This window comes from Malus sylvestris, chromosome 16 (assembly GCF_916048215.2).
Source record: "Malus sylvestris chromosome 16, drMalSylv7.2, whole genome shotgun sequence".
NCBI lineage: Eukaryota > Viridiplantae > Streptophyta > Magnoliopsida > Rosales > Rosaceae > Malus > Malus sylvestris.
The window spans coordinates 16538604-16556988 of record NC_062275.1 but is presented as its reverse complement, the minus strand read 5'-3'; the positions used below and the strand labels follow the sequence as shown (position 1 = coordinate 16556988).

General features: G+C 37.5%; 5 protein-coding genes and 1 pseudogene across 6 annotated transcripts; 4 read left to right on the top strand and 2 right to left on the bottom strand.

Annotated features, from left to right (window-relative positions):
- Window positions 1–1364: 1364 nt before the first annotated feature.
- Window positions 1365–3103, top strand: LOC126606199 (uncharacterized). Of its 2 annotated transcripts, none has more exons than XM_050273556.1 (3): window positions 1365–2148; window positions 2257–2427; window positions 2514–3103. In XM_050273556.1, the coding sequence occupies exons 1-3, from the start codon at window positions 1438–1440 to the stop codon at window positions 2805–2807; spliced, it is 1176 nt and encodes a 391-aa protein (XP_050129513.1). In that variant the 5' UTR covers window positions 1365–1437; the 3' UTR covers window positions 2808–3103. The 2 variants fall into 2 exon arrangements, with proteins under 2 accessions (XP_050129513.1, XP_050129514.1); XM_050273557.1 differs by having other exon boundaries at window positions 1366–2148; window positions 2257–2406.
- Window positions 3104–3269: 166 nt separating this feature from the next.
- On the bottom strand, window positions 3270–5867 carry LOC126606197 (pentatricopeptide repeat-containing protein At4g14820). Its single transcript, XM_050273553.1, has 2 exons — window positions 5125–5867; window positions 3270–4947 (listed from the first exon to the last, which is right to left on the bottom strand). The coding sequence occupies exons 1-2, from the start codon at window positions 5709–5711 to the stop codon at window positions 3348–3350; spliced, it is 2187 nt and encodes a 728-aa protein (XP_050129510.1). The 5' UTR covers window positions 5712–5867; the 3' UTR covers window positions 3270–3347.
- A 940-nt stretch (window positions 5868–6807) lies between these two features.
- On the top strand, window positions 6808–11013 carry LOC126606202 (uncharacterized). The gene is made up of 6 exons (XM_050273559.1): window positions 6808–6956; window positions 7100–7205; window positions 8549–8593; window positions 8745–8853; window positions 9394–9682; window positions 10560–11013. Exons 1-6 carry the CDS (start codon window positions 6909–6911, stop codon window positions 10752–10754), a joined length of 792 nt encoding a protein of 263 aa, XP_050129516.1. The 5' UTR covers window positions 6808–6908; the 3' UTR covers window positions 10755–11013.
- Window positions 11014–12853: 1840 nt separating this feature from the next.
- On the top strand, window positions 12854–14049 carry LOC126606203 (uncharacterized). Its single transcript, XM_050273560.1, has one exon. The coding sequence runs from the start codon at window positions 13148–13150 to the stop codon at window positions 13883–13885; it is 738 nt and encodes a 245-aa protein (XP_050129517.1). The 5' UTR covers window positions 12854–13147; the 3' UTR covers window positions 13886–14049.
- A 1573-nt stretch (window positions 14050–15622) lies between these two features.
- On the top strand, window positions 15623–15741 carry LOC126609423 (5S ribosomal RNA; annotated as a pseudogene).
- Window positions 15742–16877: 1136 nt separating this feature from the next.
- LOC126606206 (uncharacterized) lies at window positions 16878–18385 on the bottom strand. Its single transcript, XM_050273561.1, has 3 exons — window positions 17965–18385; window positions 17744–17835; window positions 16878–17091 (listed from the first exon to the last, which is right to left on the bottom strand). Exons 1-3 carry the CDS (start codon window positions 18182–18184, stop codon window positions 17038–17040), a joined length of 366 nt encoding a protein of 121 aa, XP_050129518.1. The 5' UTR covers window positions 18185–18385; the 3' UTR covers window positions 16878–17037.

Genomic DNA, 18385 nt, shown 5'->3' with positions numbered 1-18385 from the left:
AAATAATGGAGGATGAATAATCTCAGAGACTATTTCTATTGATTTTCAATCTCAGGGACCAAAGTGATGTGTTATACAAATCTCAGGGGTCATTTAACAAACATGTTACACCTTGTCACACCAATATAGAATGAGTTAGGGGCTCTTTGATATCTTAAATAATGAATGCAAGGCACACCTCAATTCGGAAAACTATAGCTAAGTCTTGAATTAAGGTGTGAAACGCGTCTCAAATATAGAATATGCAATTTTCATAATTCAGACGTGACAAAAATAAAATAATAAGAGAATGAACCCAGAGAAACTAACAACAAACAAACTAAACTTGAGTTTGTCTTTACTTTACAATTCATCCTTTGTCTTTCCAGAATACAAAAGGCAACCAACTCTAGTATGGAACTCTTGTTCCTTATTTAAACAAACCTTAATTTACATCATAAGGTTTCACAAAAACATAAGAGAACACTCGAATTTTCATAATAAAATTTCCTTAAGACTTTCAGTGAAAGTCGACTACTTTTCAAGCCTCACTTGTTAATAATTTATAAGGGGTGAGCTACTAGCTCAATAGGACAATAACTACAATGCATTTTAACACAACGGAATCAATGATGATGCATGAATATAATATTTCCTCTGCGTCCTAATTTTGTTAAGCTAGTTAACAAATAATCTCATTTCTTAGGGCTAGTTTGGTATTGATGTGTTTTGAATAAAAAAATAAAAAATAAACTTATATTGTGTTGTGAAAATAAGCAACTGTGCAATAAAACAATAAAGCAATCAATTGTTAAATATGGAAGATTGCTATGAGAATCTTGAGCCAGGAGAGAAAGAGAGGGGAAGGAGTTCAGGAATGGTGGCAACCAGTTGGAGAGGAGTTACGGCGAGAAGCATATTTGCTCACCATCATAAACTTTAATGTATATTCATTATATACTTAATCATCTGTCATATGTTTTTTTACTTAACTTTGATTAATTTCTTACAAAATTGAAAAAGTAACATGTGAAAGTTAACTAGAGTTAGCTGAACAGACACATGACAAATATTTAAGTGTATGATGAGCATACACCATAGTTATAATAGTGACAAAAATGCTCATGTTACCACTTGTGGCGGTTGATGAAGTTGTCTAGTTGTGTGACTTAGCATCTGCGAATTTCTTTGTTTATTCTTTTTTTGGTAGTATTTATTTGTTAATTTAATAAAAGTTAATAGAGTTGAGTTGAAGTAAGGGGGTTGTACACATGTCAACAAATGAGAGGAGAGACATGTAGGAGACACCAAATTTGGAGACAGCAGCAAACGCTTGACCATGGGGTGGGTTTAACAAATTAACTCCCACCCGATCATGCCATATATGACCGTTGGGGATTCGAATTTTAAAAACCATATCTCTCCCCACACAGCATAGTTGTGAACGCTTCAAAGACCATGTCAACGAAACAAAGCCTTTCTCCTAAACCCCGAAACGCTCAAGCAGCCATGAAATCCGCCCTCTCATCGTCGCCGTCGATGACAACGACATCATCCTCAGTGAAATCGAGCACCACCACCGCCATGGATGACGACAGATCTGAAAACCGCGACAGCTGCTACTACCCAGGATGCCGAAAAGATGCCAACTGCAACTGCGAAATGTGCTTGGCCAGCATCAATGCCACTCTCGATCTCATGCCTTTCAGCATCCAAAAAACCTCGCTCACCAAGTTCTCATCTTCAAGGCCCAAGAACAAGCCAAGTGTCAAACGCACTCCCATCTCTTTCGATGCTTCGATTTTGTCTACACCCACTTCGGGCTCTCCTCCGATTCCTATGTCTCCGGATCTTAAACCGGCTGCAAGATTGAAATCGAAGGAGAAGATTAAGAAGAGGGAGAGAAAAAGGGGTTTTGGGTGTGAAATTTGGAGATTGATTTTGGGTTTAAGCTTGGTTTATGTGGCGAGGTGCGGGTTTTCTAATATGGTTTCGGGGGCTTTAAAACCTATTCTCTCGCCGGAGATTGTGAGAAATGTTGGTGAAAAATCTTGGGTTATGGATGATTTGAATGGCAGGCTGAGGTTCTTGCAGAAAGAGATGCAGGGTCTTGTTCCGGGCAGGGTTTCGAATTGCAGCTATCCTAATTCTATTTGGGATATTAGTCAGGTACTAGTTATCAAACATTTCCTTTGAAAGTTCAATCAGCATTATTTGGTAACGAACTTGAAATTTCTGTTTTAAAACTCACAGACTGGTTATATGATGAAATGTTAGGATGGTTTGCTTCTGAGCTCACATTGCACGTTGTACAAATCTGCCATCGAGGAGGTGAGAATATGGGGATGGCCTTTGCAGACAGCTGGGTTGCTCACGAGTGGGTTTTCTTCCCGGTCTTTCACAATCTTATCCGGCAAAGTCACGGAGGTAAAGCTAAAAACTTTTGAGGTAGATGAAATTTCTATTAGCATCATATTGTCATGATGTACAAATATATGCCACTTCCTTACCCTTTTTTGGTTGTTGATGAGAAGTGGTCGGATGGAAAGGTTGGCGGCTATGTGATTCGGGAGCCAAACACTTCGTGGGTGCAGAGAACTTGGGGTGCCTCAGCTGTGAAGCTAGATCCGAATACATGGATTCTTGAGTATCGGTGGAGCACGACGTTTGATAACCAAAGATTGGTTTCAGCAGCAATAGCCTTCTTTAAGAATATGATCTCCAGGAAGCTTGGAAAGATGCAGCAGAAGTTTTGGATCTTATCTACTTTTGGCAACAACCAGTACCTTGAAAGTTCTGCAAACTACAACATCAAAATCCCAACCTAAGGAGACTCAGGGGACATCATCAGAGGTGCACTGTCTTCTCTCAGCAGATATCCGGATCTCATGTCTTGTGAGAAGCTTCGAAAAAATGTTCCCTTCATTAGGTGGTACTGTGTAACCTGTTGAGCTTAATCGTTAATCTGATCTCGAGCTGTATATGTACTAATTGGGAAATTGTTGTTTTCCTGATTTTGATTAACTAGCAACAAACTAGGTTCTGTTTGGCTATAGGAATCCAGATAGATAGCATCTCAAACTGTTCTAAATGAAAAGCTTCTTTCGTGTTTCGGCAAACAAAATCTCTTTTTCAACATGGCTCCAAATGACATTGCAGCTGAAGAGTTTTTACCTTACTACGTCCTTCCTCTTGAAATACTGCATTTGAGTTTTTCTCCGTTCGACCTGCAAATTTCCAGAAAATACAATTCCCGGGAAGTGTCTGTAAATATTAGAGGCCACACATGATTTGTTTAAGCGAATAATTTCGTATTCACATTTTAATAAATAGTTGTACAATGATATTTAATCTCAGACAGAATACAGTTACCAATAGTCTTTACAAGAGCATAAACCATGTTTGTAGTGATGAAACCTAGTCCTATCTCTGACAATAATCTCTCTCTCATACACCTTTGAAGCCAACTTCATGAAAGTATGGCAGTCTTCGCAAATTCGGAGATTCTTAACTATGTGAATGCTTGAACCTTGCTTCTTACTTATCAAACCGTAAGAAAGAGCCAACTTCTCACTGTGCAAGAGAATCGCTTCCTTCTTTTCTTCCTCTTCTAAATCAAACAAAACGCAACTCGTGTTGGGAGTATAACCAACCAACTTCACCTCACTAACTACCTCGTCTAATTTTTCATAGATCTGATCTGCTTGTTTATGACTTCTATCCGCCATTAAAAACTCGTGTACCTTGTTGTTTAGTTCTATCCTGCTATACCCCCTCTCCTTAGATATACCACTGCTTTTCATTGTTTTCCTCACAATGCCAACATCTTCCCATCTTCCTTGTTTTGCGTAAATGTTTGATAATGACACAAGGGCTCCATCATGGTCTGGTTCCAGCTCAAGAAGCTGTCTTGCAGCATATTCTCCTAATTCAGTCTCACCATGAATCTGACAAGCAGCCATCAAAGAACTCCAAATGACAACATTCGGTGCAAAGGGCATTGCCTCTATAACCTCAAGAGCTTCTCTCAAAAGACCGGCACGACCAAAGAGGTCAACCATGCATCCATAGTGCTCATGTTTCGGAGTGATGTTGTATTCATCGATCATCGATTCAAAGACTCTTCTACCCTCCTCAACTAACCCCGCATGGCTACAAGCATAAAGCACACCCACAAATGTAACCCCATTCGGCTCAAAGTTTTCATCTTTCATTTGATTGAAGAAGTTTAGTGCATTACTAGCCTCCCCATGTATCGCAAAGGCGCTAATCATAGTGGTCCAAGATATCACATTTCTTCTTCTCATGTTGTCAAACACCTCTGTTGCTTTTTCCAGGTTCCCGCATTTGGCATACATATCAATCAGCGCATTGTTGACAGACAAAACTCTGCCAAATCCATTCTTGTCAACATATAAATGAACCCACTTAGCTTGATCCAGTGCACCAAGATGACCGCAAGCTGAAACGACACTCAACATGGTCACTGGATCAGGTCTTAACCCCGAAGCTTCCATTTCAGCAAACAATCTAAGAGCCTCTTGAGGTCGATCACTTTCTGCATAACCAGATATCATGGCGCTCCAGCAGACCAGGTCCTTCTCAACAATTTGGTCAAAAATCAAACGCGCATCTTCAACCCGTCCCAGTTTTGAATACCCAGAAACCATTGCGGTTGCAACTACGAAATTTTTTTGTGATGTCTTGTCAAACAACTGCTGAGCCAAGTCCATAGAGCCACTACCTGCATACATGGCGATAAGTGCGCTCCGTAAATGAGAGTCAACCACAATATCATTCTCCATAATGAAGTCATGGATTGCTTTCCCATAAGCCAACTTTCCAGCATGACCACAAGCTGAAAGAATGGCAGAAAGTATCATCTCATCTGGATCTGGCTCCGCATTAGAGTTCTTCATCTCTTCAAACAGGCGGAATGCGGTGTCGAAATGGCCACTCTGACAGTACCTGTTTGCGAAATTTCCCGGGTTACAATTTTAACAAATTGTTGTAATAATATACAGCTGAAAATCCTTCAAAAAAATTGTTTTCCCGAGTAAATTAAAGCCATAATTCTTGGGATTCTCAAAACCATTAATAAGATAATCACATTATTTAACTTGAAAACATCAGACCAAATCATACCCGTTAATCATAATACTCCACGCAACCACATCTCTGCGAGACATTTTATCAAACACCAACCGTGCATCCATGATCCTCCCACAAGCGGCATACATTCTGACCAACCCGGTCTCCACAAACGGGTCCGAATGAAAACCCAACTTCCAAGCTACACCGTGAATCTCCATCCCTTCACTCAAAGCCGAAGCTCTGGCCACCGCCTTCAGCAGCGGCGGAATGCTGAACCTGTCCACCCCCACATCCTCCCTCCTCATCCTCTCATACACCAAAAGGGCCTTATCGGGCTCAGCGCGTCGTGAGAACTCGCGCAAGAGCTTGTTGCACAAATGGATTTGGGGTTTGGGGATTTGGTTGAAGATGGAAAGAGGGTAGTGGAGGCTCGGCGAGAGGGTGCAGGAGGAGAGGAGGAGATTGAAAAGGAGGGAGTCGGGGCGGTCGAGGTTGGATTTTAGGATTTGAGCGTGGACTTGTCTGAGGTGGGTGAGGCTTCTGGCGGAGGATACGGCGGTGGAGAGGGTTGCGGGTGTGTTAGGGTACGGGTTCGGGTGGGGAGGGAGGGCTAGGGTGGTGTGGGGAAGGCTGGACATTGTGTTTGGGAGGTGAGAAAGTGAAGGGAAATGGTTGGTTTGAGTGGTTTCTCACTTCTCAGGACTTCTTCGCCATTGAAATTTGTTGAAAGTTCTGGGTTTGGAGGTGGGGATGCAAGAAATGGAGGGAAAAACAGCCGCAGAGGTACTTCTCTGTTAAAATTAAATACAGGGAAATTGCATTAACATCCCTGTATTCGCTCGAATTTTAACTCTAGATCATGTAGCTTATTTGTTTTTCATTTTCAACACAATAGCATTCAGTTAACACCGTTAGTCTAATCCGTTGAATAAACGCTTCCTAGTCACAGAAAATTTTAGTTTTCGTGCCAATGCAGTGATGTTTGGGTGTAGTTTTGGCTCAAGAAAACTATGTTTTGAGAAACAAAGCTACTTCTCAAAGTTTATAACAATTAAATGGTACAAAATTTTTGATGATGGATAACATGTAAAAAAAATGAAGCGGGGAGTGATGGTTTTTCAATTTATTTAGTTATTGGTAAATGTAAAAAAATGGTGTGATCATAGTGTTGCAAGAGAATCCCATTTTATATGTAAGTAGTTAAAATGTAAAACAAAAACTATATTGAACAAAAGTGAAATCTAAATAAACTACAGACCCCATTACTGCAAATTGTGAAAAAAAATTAATCATACGACTACCAGGTCATTTCTATTCATGTGTGTCTTTATAAATCCGATGCCTGTATATATATATATATATATATACATACACTAGCATATGCTCACACATAAAGTGTGCGAGAAATTTTTTTATTTTTGTTTTTGAAATAGAATGAGAGAGGAAGAGAATGATAGAGAATGTGGGGATCGGAAGGTTTTTTAGTTTAAAATTAGAGATAGGTTAGGATTAGGTGATGTTTTGAAAAACAAAAAAACACAACAAAATTTGATTGTGTGAAATTACATTTCTATTCCATATTTCTTATTTATGTTATGTATCAATTAGAGGGTTAAACTGGTAATTTCATAGAGTTTTGGTCAAGAATGAGTGTTTTATTAATTAGTAGAGATATAAGAAATTGTTATTGGCACTTTAAAATTCTCATACTACCCTTTAAACTTTCTATATTTAAAAAGAAAAATATAAGGGGTAGAATTATATTTTTAAAGGGCCAATCACACTTCCGTATATAAAGGAGGAAACTTCTTGATCTGAAAGCCCAATACAGCAAAATGGGAGAAGCTTTGTTCGAGCTGGAGCAACATCTCAGGTACAAACAGGTAAAAATTTTCACTCCCATTTCACAAATCTCGCAAATTTCAGGTGCCAAAATCCTCGAAACCCTAATCCCAATTCAGGATTACCGAAATGGTACCCAAAATTACATCAATTGCTAACTTGCTGCACCAAATGTGTGTTGCAGGTCAAATTGACGCCTGAAGAAATTAAGCTTCTTTTTACGTGCAAGTCCAAAGCTGTCAGGGAGTTTACGTTCGGAGGTCTTGCTGCTGCTACTGTTGCCTGGACAGGTCTGTCTCTATCTAATTTGTCAATTTTCTTGTCTTTTTCTTTTAATTTTTTAATTTTTTTTTGTGAATTTTTATCTTCCAACTATGTGTTTCTGTATATTTCAATTCATTGGGAGGTCGGAATTTTCAATTGTATGATATTGATAATGGTACCGTCAAGACTTTTTCGATACTTTATCCAATTCCACACACATTTTGGATTCACATTCGGCAAAAGCTGCAAACCCCCACTTTTTAATTTTCAATTGTATGATAGTGATAATGGTACAGTCAAGGCTTTTTTGATATTAACCAATTCAACACACATTTCGGATTCACATTCAGTAAAAGCTGCAAACCCCACTTTTGATTTGGTGATTTTATGTGACGAGAGTTTGTATTGGTTTCGGATAGAGAAACGTGGGTTTCTCATTATTTGGATTGAGAGTTTACATTGGGTCATTTTCAGTTACAACAATGTGGATTGGTTTTGGATAGAGAAACATTGGTTCTCTGGTATTTCGAGTTTTCATTGTTCCATGGTTTTAAGGTGGTTATCATGAGGCGCGTTTACAGATTGCTGCATTATTTGGATTGAGAGTTTGCATTGGGTCATTTTCAGTTACAACAATGTGGATTGGTTTTGGATAGAGAAACATTGGTTCTCTGGTATTTCGAGTTTTCATTGTTCCATGGTTTTAAGGTGGTTATCATGAGGCGTTTACAGATTGCCGCATTATTTGGATTGAGAATTTACATTGGGTCATTTTCAGTTACAACAATGTGGATTGGTTTTGGATAGAGAAACATTGGTTCTCTGGTATTTCGAGTTTTCATTGTTCCATGGTTTTAAGGTGGTTATCATGAGGCGTTTACAGATTGCCGCACGTATGTTCAAATGAAAAAGGATATGTACTGCGTACACTGTACAAATATGTTGGCTTTCGCTGCTTGGAAAATAACAATCCATAGCATTAAAGTTAATACATTTTTCTGTCCTGTTCTTTTTTCTTCTTTTCTTAATTATGCACTTTTTGAAACAGTGCAAGGGAAAGGATATCAGCTGTGCAATTGATATTATATGATTCACAGAATTGTAATCTTACACGTTTCCTGGAGCTTTTATGAATATTTACCGTATGCAAATCACTTTTATACTCATTTATAATCATTCGAGTGAGTAAGCTGGTGAAAAGTTGTAGGATTCTTTAATAAACAGTTATCTTAATTTTTTTGTTCCATTTAATTTACATTTAGAGGTTCTTCTTTTGGGGTCCAATAACGATTCAAGTTTTGTTTATTGTAAGTTTGGATGGTTATTATATATGTTTCATTCTTTTAACAATCTCAATGTTTTTATCCAGCATCAAAGAAGCTAAATAAGTTTGTTCGACTTAACCTTTCAGGAGGTGAGTTAAACTCTCTCTCTCTCTCTCTCTCTCTCTCTCTCTCTCTCTCTCTCTCTCTATATATATATATATATATATATATATATATATATATATACGAATCATAGCTACCTATCAAATTCTCCTATGAACAAGTTTTATGCTTCTGCAGGAGCTGCTGCTATATTTGGACTATGGAGCTTCTCGAGGTCTTTAAACTCATGTGTTGACCATATTCTTTCTCAGGATGGAAGTCGTTTGCAGGCAGAGTTAGCAACTATGTATGTCACCTTACTTCTTTTTACGATTTTTGATGAATTCACTCTGCAATTTTCTAGAAACACTGATTTTCTTCTGGTATGCATGAATAAAACAAGTTAGCTGCCCATGGTTGCTGATGTCAGATATCCAAAGATCTTTAGCCATCTTGGTGTGGATCTATTCTTCATGAGTTGTAATTAGGAGTTATTAATTTGAAAATTTTAGGTTCATTGTCTTTCGTCCGACAAAAAAAAAGTTCATTATCTTTCTTACACTTATCGAATTGAAGTCAGATGTCAGAGTACATTTATCCATTCATGAAAACTTCACTTCTGTATATGACTAGTGTCTGCCCTTTCTTCACATCTCTGGCATGCCCTTGTTTACTTGGATGGTTGGATTTTGTATGTAATTATCTGAATATATATGGGACACGTACTGTACATCTATTTATCCAGGAAAAATAAATGCACTTTAATATATGACCAATATCTGCTATTCAACTAACTTTAATTGGAATTCTTGAATTATTGAACTATGAACTGTGATTCAAATAACAGAATGGTGAAAAAGTATCAGAATGATCCTTCTATGATGCGGCTTATCTCTAAACAGTTCTACTCTGAGAAAGTTTTTGATGATGCGAACTCAGATCAGCCAACACTGAGGTGGCGTTATCGGAATTATTTTAGTGATAACATTACCCATGGTCGAAGAACAGATTACAGTGATTCTCAAGGTGGTTCAGAACAGGCTTCCCATGGTGACCATCAGAGTGCTTCTGACAGTGATTCCCGGAACACCCAGAATGACTCTGACATAAAACGTTTTGCTCCTAAACAAGTTCCTGTAAGAATGCTTATCTAGTAATTTCTTTTCTTAGAAATGGTTGCATTAAATTACTGATGAGTTAAGTTTTAGGGTAGTGCTATTCACACACCCATTTTTACCTCCTATACACCCTTGTTAATTTTTGTCCATTGATCTTCTTCAATTCTTTTAGAGGTCGCACTTGGTGCGATGGCAAGTGCCTTCGCCCATGAGCGGTAGGTCTCGGGTTCGAGACTTGGGAGCAGCCTCTCCATAAATGGGGGTAAGGCTAGCCGACATTCACCTCTCCCAGACCTTGCGTAAAGCGGGAGCCTTGTGCACTGGGTACGACCTTTATCTTCTTCAATTCTTTTGATCCGACGGCAAGAAATTGAGAGGGGTGTGTGAGAGGTAAAAATGGGTGTGTGGATAGCACCATCCCAGTTTTATAAGTAGCCATAGTAGTGCAGAAGAAGATTTTGGAATTTAGATATAGCAGAAACCTGTCACTGTTGAGAAATGTCTACGTAAAATAGTTTGTAAATTATAAACTTTACTGTTCATATAGTTGAACATTATACCCACCAAATGCATGTGAATATGGTACAGAAAACCTATCCTACCCAGATCAAATTTGCATGCCAAAGAAAGTATCATGCCCTGTGCCTATACCGGTATCAAACCTAACTTCTTAGGTGATATAGATTTAGATCTTTTTTGCAGGCTTGTCTTGAGAAAAGTTACATGATGAAATCAACAGTGAATAGTACTATTGTAGGGGATCATTTGTACTCTGCACCTCCTGACAGGATTCTCGCTCTTACGCGTTGTCTATGTAGATACCTTAATAATGATGAGGACGTTACTCTATACTTTCATGGCAACTCTTCCATTCTGACGCCATCTCTTTTTGTAGATGAACACTAATGTTGATTCAATGGTCGACCCTTTTGATTGCGTGTTTGGTAATGCAACAAGTGAGGAGATTCTTCTTCCGAGTACCTCTAGCACTGACAGTCCCCCAAAAGTACATACTCATAAACATAGAAGATCTCACCGTAGGCGTCGTATGCACCATGAGGAAGAAGTACCAAAAATGCAACACATGTAACAGTAAGTTTAACGTGGTTGAGCATCGGAGAAGATGAAGGGTGAAAGGTGAGAGCTTAATTGCTCTTACAGTTGTTTTGTGTTTGTCAAACTTCTCCAGGAAGAGAGCGTATCTGTCTGAATTTACAACAGTCTCAGGCAAGTTTACTGTGATCTACTTTTCACCGCTGTTTAATTATCGATGAATCATTAGTTAAGTTCCATTTGGGCTCCTTATGCACTTGAACAACAATAATAAGTGGCGAGTTTTTTTTCTTTTAGTACAAGCGATATTAAAATACGTGGTTAGTTTTATCATTTGGTTGGAAAGACGTTTTATTCACAAGCGAAAGAAGCGCCACAAGATCACACAACGCATAGTCAAGGAGAAATGTTTTGTGCATCCACCATCTTTAAGTGGATTGCTGGTAAGAAGATCTTGAATTTTTTAGTCAACAAATGTCCCCAAAAATACTCTCCAATCTCTGGAGTAATTTCAAAGATAAAAACAAATCTATGCGTGCTGGTTTAGAGTTTCAATAGCCAATGGTGGTTTTGTTTGTCACCGAGCACCATGTCTCCGTCTGCATATGGTCCAAAACTTTATAGGGACGATAAATTAAGATTGTTTTGTTTTAGTCGGCCACCTCTTCTGCGAAGGGTCGAGGAACCTTCATTCTGTCTTTATACAATGCGAATGGTTTTGCTCACCACCTCATCTTTTAATTGAGTTTAAATTTCGAGAATTGTTTAGTAGATTAATTAAACCATATTTATCTAACGACAATTATTGCAGTGGCGATGCTCAAAACCGCTTTAAGTCGATGAACAAATATACACCCTTATATAATTACATAGAATATGCACATATCTAAAATGTCTTGTATTTTCTAATTTCTTTGATAAAAGAGCTCATGCAAAGTTGTTCGATTTTAAATTTGTATAAAGCCATATTAGACAAGGGTGGAGGAGGGAAGGTAACTTCTAAGAAGTTGCCAACGAATATTGGAGAGGGAATGTCCCTTTCTTCCTTGTCTTATAAATAAGAAGATTGCATGATATATGGAATCACTTGTTTTTTGTCAATTTTGTTTTCTCAATTATATATTGTATTGTTGTTGTTATAAATTATAATAGATCCTAGGTTTAGGATTTGGAGTGAGGAATTAGAGATCTTATCTACGAGCTTGAACAAAAAAAGATAATGATGGGAGATTGTTGTTTTTTTCTTTTTGTCGAAACTTGAAACGTGAGGTATCCTGTGTCTTGAAGGATAAGACTAATTGTCAGCGGTACCTAATCATAGTCAAATGACACAAGTCATTTCAAAGCTTTTAACTAGGAAATCATCTGTGTTTTTACTAGCTTTGTGCTTTTTTAAAAATTGTGTCATGACATTGTTAAATTATGGTGGAAATTGTGTTAAATATTAGGTTGAATATTATGATGGGAGATTATTATATTGAATATCATGATTTTTTATTTTTATTTTTAAATTGTGTCACCATCGTTATATTAATAAATAAAAAAGTAGTAGCAAAGAATATATAACTCATGTGGTTAACATTCTTGATTCTTTTACTTAAAAGGAAGGAGATAAATGACTGATAGTTAGAGCATTAACACGGAATGTCATAATCACATTATAATGGCTGCATGTTTGTTACTTTCCCTCCTTGAACAGATTCCTCCTTTTGCTCCTCAATCTAGAAAATAACAGCAATCAGTCATTTCCAGTTGTTGTTCTTCTCACAAAGATATGTTGGTACACATAAATCACTCGTTCTTCACTAAAAATAAATCATAAGAAATCCCAAAACATGTTCACAAAGTTAGTTATGAAAAAAACAAACAAACAAACAAACATGTTTACGAAGTTGTGACATAATAAAACGAAAACATGCAAACAAAAGGATTTCACAAATTGGGTCATGAGTCAAGAGCTTAGAGGGTGACTTGCAATTACTAAGAAATTACACCCTATGCATCTGTATTATTATATAATTACAGAAAGAATAGTTTTTTTTTCTTTTTTTTTTACTTTGGTCATATCACACCAAAAAAGCTATAAATAGTTTGAATGGTCCAAAATAATTGAAAAAAAAAGGACCAAAATTGGGATTATAGTAAAACTCCAAGGATGAAACCGAAACCATCATGGCTTTTATATATTTTGCTGTGATTCGCACCCCCTCCAATGGGCTCTGAAGCCACTTTGCTTCCCCAGAAAGGGAGATTTCCATAACACCCTTTTGCAATTTCAATCCCCATTTTCTCATTATCAGGGAGAAATTGGGAAAATCCAATTCAATCCAATCCAATTCAATTTCAATTCTATCCAATTTCTAGGGTTAGGGTATTTCTCACCAAGCAAAACCCAAGAAATTCCCAAATCAAATTTCCCACCAATCCTTTATGATTCGTCCTTTTGGTAAAAACAACCACCCAATCAGGATTCTGATTCCCACCCAAGGTTGGACTGCCTTTTCCAGAAGAAGGGCATCTTTCATCTTTCTATTAATCTTGTGCCAATCCCTCTATTTCTTCTGCACAACCACCACCACTGCCTCCGCCGCCGCCGTAGCTGCCACTGAAACAGCCCAAACCATGAAGGTCCACCCCATGCCCAGGAAGCGCAACATCACCGTCCAATACAGCTCAAGAAACTCACTTTCTGAAGCGCAGGCACTTTTGGGTCCGAACCACAAGAAGCTCCGTCGTCTCCCCCATGTCTTCAGCCGGGTCCTGGAGCTCCCCTTTCGATCCGACGCCGACGTTCTGGTCCAGGAGAACCCCGATTGCTTCCGATTTGTCGCCGAAGCCGATAATATCGGCGACGACGTCAGGGCCCATACCGTCGAAATCCATCCCGGGGTGACCAAAATCGTCGTTCGGGAAAGTGGGTCGGTGGAATTAACGTTGGACGAGCTGGAACTCGATATGTGGAGGTTTAGGCTGCCGGAATCGACTCGGCCCGAGCTGGCCAGCGCGGTTTTTGTTGGCGGGGAGCTTATCGTGACGGTGCCGAAGGCCGAGGGGTTGGGGAATTCGGACGGTGGTGATGGTGGCGGAGAGGTTTGGGGCGGTGGCGACGGGAATGGGGGCGGGGGTTTCCGAGGAGGTATGGGTAACCGCCTTGTGCTTGTACAGTAATTATCTCTGTTTTTTTTTTAACCTTTTTACTTCCTTGGGCTATAATTTTAGTTGTTCCAATTAAATTGGATTTAGCTTGCAACCCTTTTGAGGCTGTTGTTGGTGGAACTAGTTGTTATATGCTGCTTGTTGAATGAAAGAAATGTTGGTTTTGGCGACGATGATGCAATGGTGTTCTTATTGGTATTTTTTTGGCATGTGGTTTTACGCCGTTGTGATTTTCACACTCCCGTTTTCTCCGTTTGACACTGCTCTCCTTGTTTCTGTTCCTTGATTCTCGTTTGATTTAATGCAAGAGGAGCGCAGGTGCGAAAAGGGGAGTACGGAACTCACTTCCCTTTTTTCTGCTGATCATGTTGGTTGTACGATTGAATTTTTGATTCTAAATTATGGTCATGAGATATGTGTGCTTTTGTAGTTCATTGTGCTCGTCCTTTTTTTCTTCTCCTTTAGTTGTTCTTACTTGGCTATTTGCTTTCCCCTAGTATTATATGAATGCTGTGTAACCGAACTAGACAGTGTTGCAAACTTAAAATCAAATCTCCTTTTGTGTTTCCTGTGAAGAGATTATTCGTTTAGCTAGAGATCGAAACATTATTCATGTCCCATGTTGTCTATACTCACTCTTTCAACTTAAAAATTCAACCATGTCCGTTGTTTAGCTGGAATTGTTCTGTAGTTCTCTTAAGCGGGGTTTAGCTAGTCGACCTTAGTTCTGGAGATTCTTTTATTCAATTTCAACTGCTTGTGAAAACTAATTTTGGAAATTTTGATGGAAGGTACTGCCTTTATTCCATTACCAAGAGCCAGGCAATTACTCGATGGTTATAAAATGAACATCTCTCTGCTTTTCTTAGTTCTTCTCTGATGTTTCTTTTGTGACGAGGTCTCTTATTTTCCTGATGATCATCGGCTGAGCCTCAGCTAGTATGGATTTGGCATAATGTCGGATTTCCTGGCTGAGGTATTCCCTGATTGTGGGACAACGGTGATGTCTCGGTCGGAGATTGAAAACTGGGTTGTTGTTTGTCACCTTCTTCTAAGAGTTGCATGGCTACGGCATTGTGTGATATGTTTGCCCATTGGTTCCACTATATGTTATCCGGTAACTTTGTACTCCCGGTCAGTAAAATAAAAATGATGAAAAAAGTAAGGATTTGAAGTAATATGTGGATGCAGAATCACCCTTTTACTATGTCCTCAAGTAAATATATGCAGCTGTTAATTTATCAATATACTAGCACAGTGTTTACAGGGAACTTCATAACCTCACAGAAGTTGAATGCCCTCCTCACGGCGAATACTATCGTCCTTTCTGGTTCGCAGAATTAAACAATCGTCCTCATTCGCAGGAGATGGTGATTGGATCCCGTGTTTGAAAACGCCGGAAAACGGTATTTGGGAAATTACCTTTTTCATTCTTTTGGTTGGTTTATACATTAAAGATTAATGTAAATCAAAATTTTTTAAAAGTCGAAGATATGTCCTACGAGTATTAATCAACTGAATGTATACCCAAGTCATCATCTAGGGGTCATTTAAGTAGCAAAAATACCCAAGGAAAAAGGTTCAATGTTGCATATGGTATGTTTTGACTAAATTTTAACGAAAAAACTGGGGCCGTCTAATAAAAACAATTTTAGTTTGGATGGTATTTGCACACCTAGTTATTCAAAACTTTGGGCCAAATCTAGTGCATCTTGTCGTTGAGTAGCTGGTAATAAACAAGTAAATTGGGAATGCGATCATACCAACTCACATACATCGGATCTTATCAGAACTCCGAAGTTAAACGATTTTGGACGAGAGTAGTATTAGAATGTGTGACATTCTAAAAAGTTCTCGTGTTGCATCCCCCACACAAATGTTCACCAAAAAATAAAAAAACAAGTAAATTGGAAAGAGAGATGAGGTTAAAGAATTTGGTAACCCAAGGCATTCCAAAGAAGGGAAATGAAAATGAAGCTTGGGTAGTTAACCGTAAAGAGGAAAGTTATGGGATGCCATTTGTGCAATTTTTTCTTGAAAAATTGATCCTTCATCCTTGTGAGATCTTTTTTAATACAAATTCATGTGAGGATTAAATTAACCATGAGATCTCATGAGGTGGTGCCATGGTCTAAAATATCTATAATATCCCGATATTTTCATCGAAATTTCCGTGTTTTTGGACTACCGATATTTCCGATATCATTGATATTTTAGACCTTGCTAAGTCACACATGTATCTTACCATGCAATGTATAAAGTGTAAAATATTGTACTAATTCATTATATATAAATGATTATGGTGTGTTTAAACTTCTTTCATTAATTACTACATATTTTCTACACTCACAATGTTTGCCAGCTCGCTATATAATCAACTTAAATCAGTTATATCTATCATGCAATGCATTTTCTTCCAATTTTTTGTGATAAACTAATAGATAATTGACTAAATAAACATCCTGCAAAGTTTCAATAAAAATTTCCAAGTTTTTCTTACAATTTCCGTGGTTTTTATTTAATTTTTATCGATATCGATAATATCCCGATATTTCCATAGAAATTTCCGTGTTTTTGGACTACTGATATTTCCGATATCATCGATATTTTATACCTTGGGTGGTGCTAGGCTGCTAGCATATGATAACGACGATAGATTATTTGCAGGCTAATTATGGCTAATAATTCATTATTTGTGTGCAGTTTGTTAACTGAACTTTAATGCTTTTGTGATTAAGAGTCAAATTTGACTCTAACGCCCAATTTTTTTATATTAATTTTAATGGTAGGTCGCTTATTCCACTAGTATTTAAGCAAATAAAAATTTGTTTCAATAATTTTTTTTAAATAAATACAATAATTTAAGGGAACTTTAACAAAAATCTTTTGGTACTGTTCACTTTAACGAAAAATCACATTTTTACACTAAAAAGTCAATTATGGTACTATTCAATTTACCCTTTATTTTTTCATTTTCGTTAAAACTCAAAGTTTTCAAGCTATTTTCATTAGTTTTCATATAATTTAAAGCTCTACATTTATAAGAAAATAATATTTGACAATTTAATTGGAGAAACAAAAAATTTGATATAAGACTTCAGATTGCCACATCAGCTATCAATTGTAATTGATTGTTATAATTTGACATTTCCATTGGAGATGACCTAATGGTTTCCATGCAAGTATTCGTCATGTACAATCATCAATTGTTCTGCCACCTGCTAGACCAAATTAATTCCAAAAAATGATAATTAAAATAATAATAATACTTAAGTATTTATTAGTGAATGCTCTATATATCTTACTTTTGATTTTAGTCCAACGTAAGTTTAACTTATGTTTTACTGTTTTAAAAATAATAGACATGGTATTTAATTTTTCTTATGAATATTTCTGCTCACCACTCTCAAGTGATGGTGATGCTCACCACCCTATTTATTACGTTAGATAAGTTTAAATTTTAAAATATGTGTACTAGATATACATAAATCTCAAAATTTATATTCATACAACAATGATAAATAAAATAAGGGTGGTGAGCAAAAATGCACCCAATTTTCTTGGACTTTAAAAAACAAGAAACTCGTGACATTTTTTGATCGAGTCACAATAAAAGTGAGTATATAAGGTACTTATTAGTGAGTACCTAATATTATTTGATAAGATTTGAGTCTAGTTAGATATAAATGGAAATATTAAAAGGAAATCACATCCCTACGGATGATCATGATCATATACAGGAACATATATTACTTATGTAATGCTATCTCAACATTAATCAAAGCCTATCTATTCTAATTAAGTAGTGTAATTATTTACAAATCATATGAGATAGTAGTATTGTAGTACATATAAATGATTCATATATACCTCCTCGATGCTTCCATCCTCAATATCTGTGTTGAAAGAGAGAAGCATACGTTCGTGGAGCAAATTTTCTAAATCTTCCACGTACCGTGGCGCTGCACATTAACACGTATATTGTGGAAATATTCTATTCTCAGACAATCTAACTCTACAGCGATAATAACCATAAAGATTTAAGTTATACGTAAGTGATGCATCGGATAAAATGAATAAAAAGAAAGAACCTTTAGATTGAGAGAACCAAGAGAGAATATCGGCAGAGAGTTGTTGAGCCTTGTGGGTGGAGTCCCAGCCACCCCATTGGTTCTGGACGGCCATTTCTAGGCCATTCCATTGTGACAAAACCATCGACACGCCTTCTCGCAAACGATCATGTTCATGGGACCTTTCTACGATAGATGATGATGAAGTTGTTATCACACGTCCACCGTTGATGGATCCCATGGCATTAAGTACTAGGCCGTCTCCACCCTGCTCGATCAAAATAACCTAACAAAACTTTCTCTCTTTATCTGGACGATGATCGAGGAGTGCAAAGAGAGAAAAAAAGGAAGAGGCTTGTAATTGAGTTTTTAGAATGAGAGAGAGAGAGAGCGAAATGCGTGGAGTGAAGAGAGAGACTCGGAAAAAGTGTGTGAGATGTCG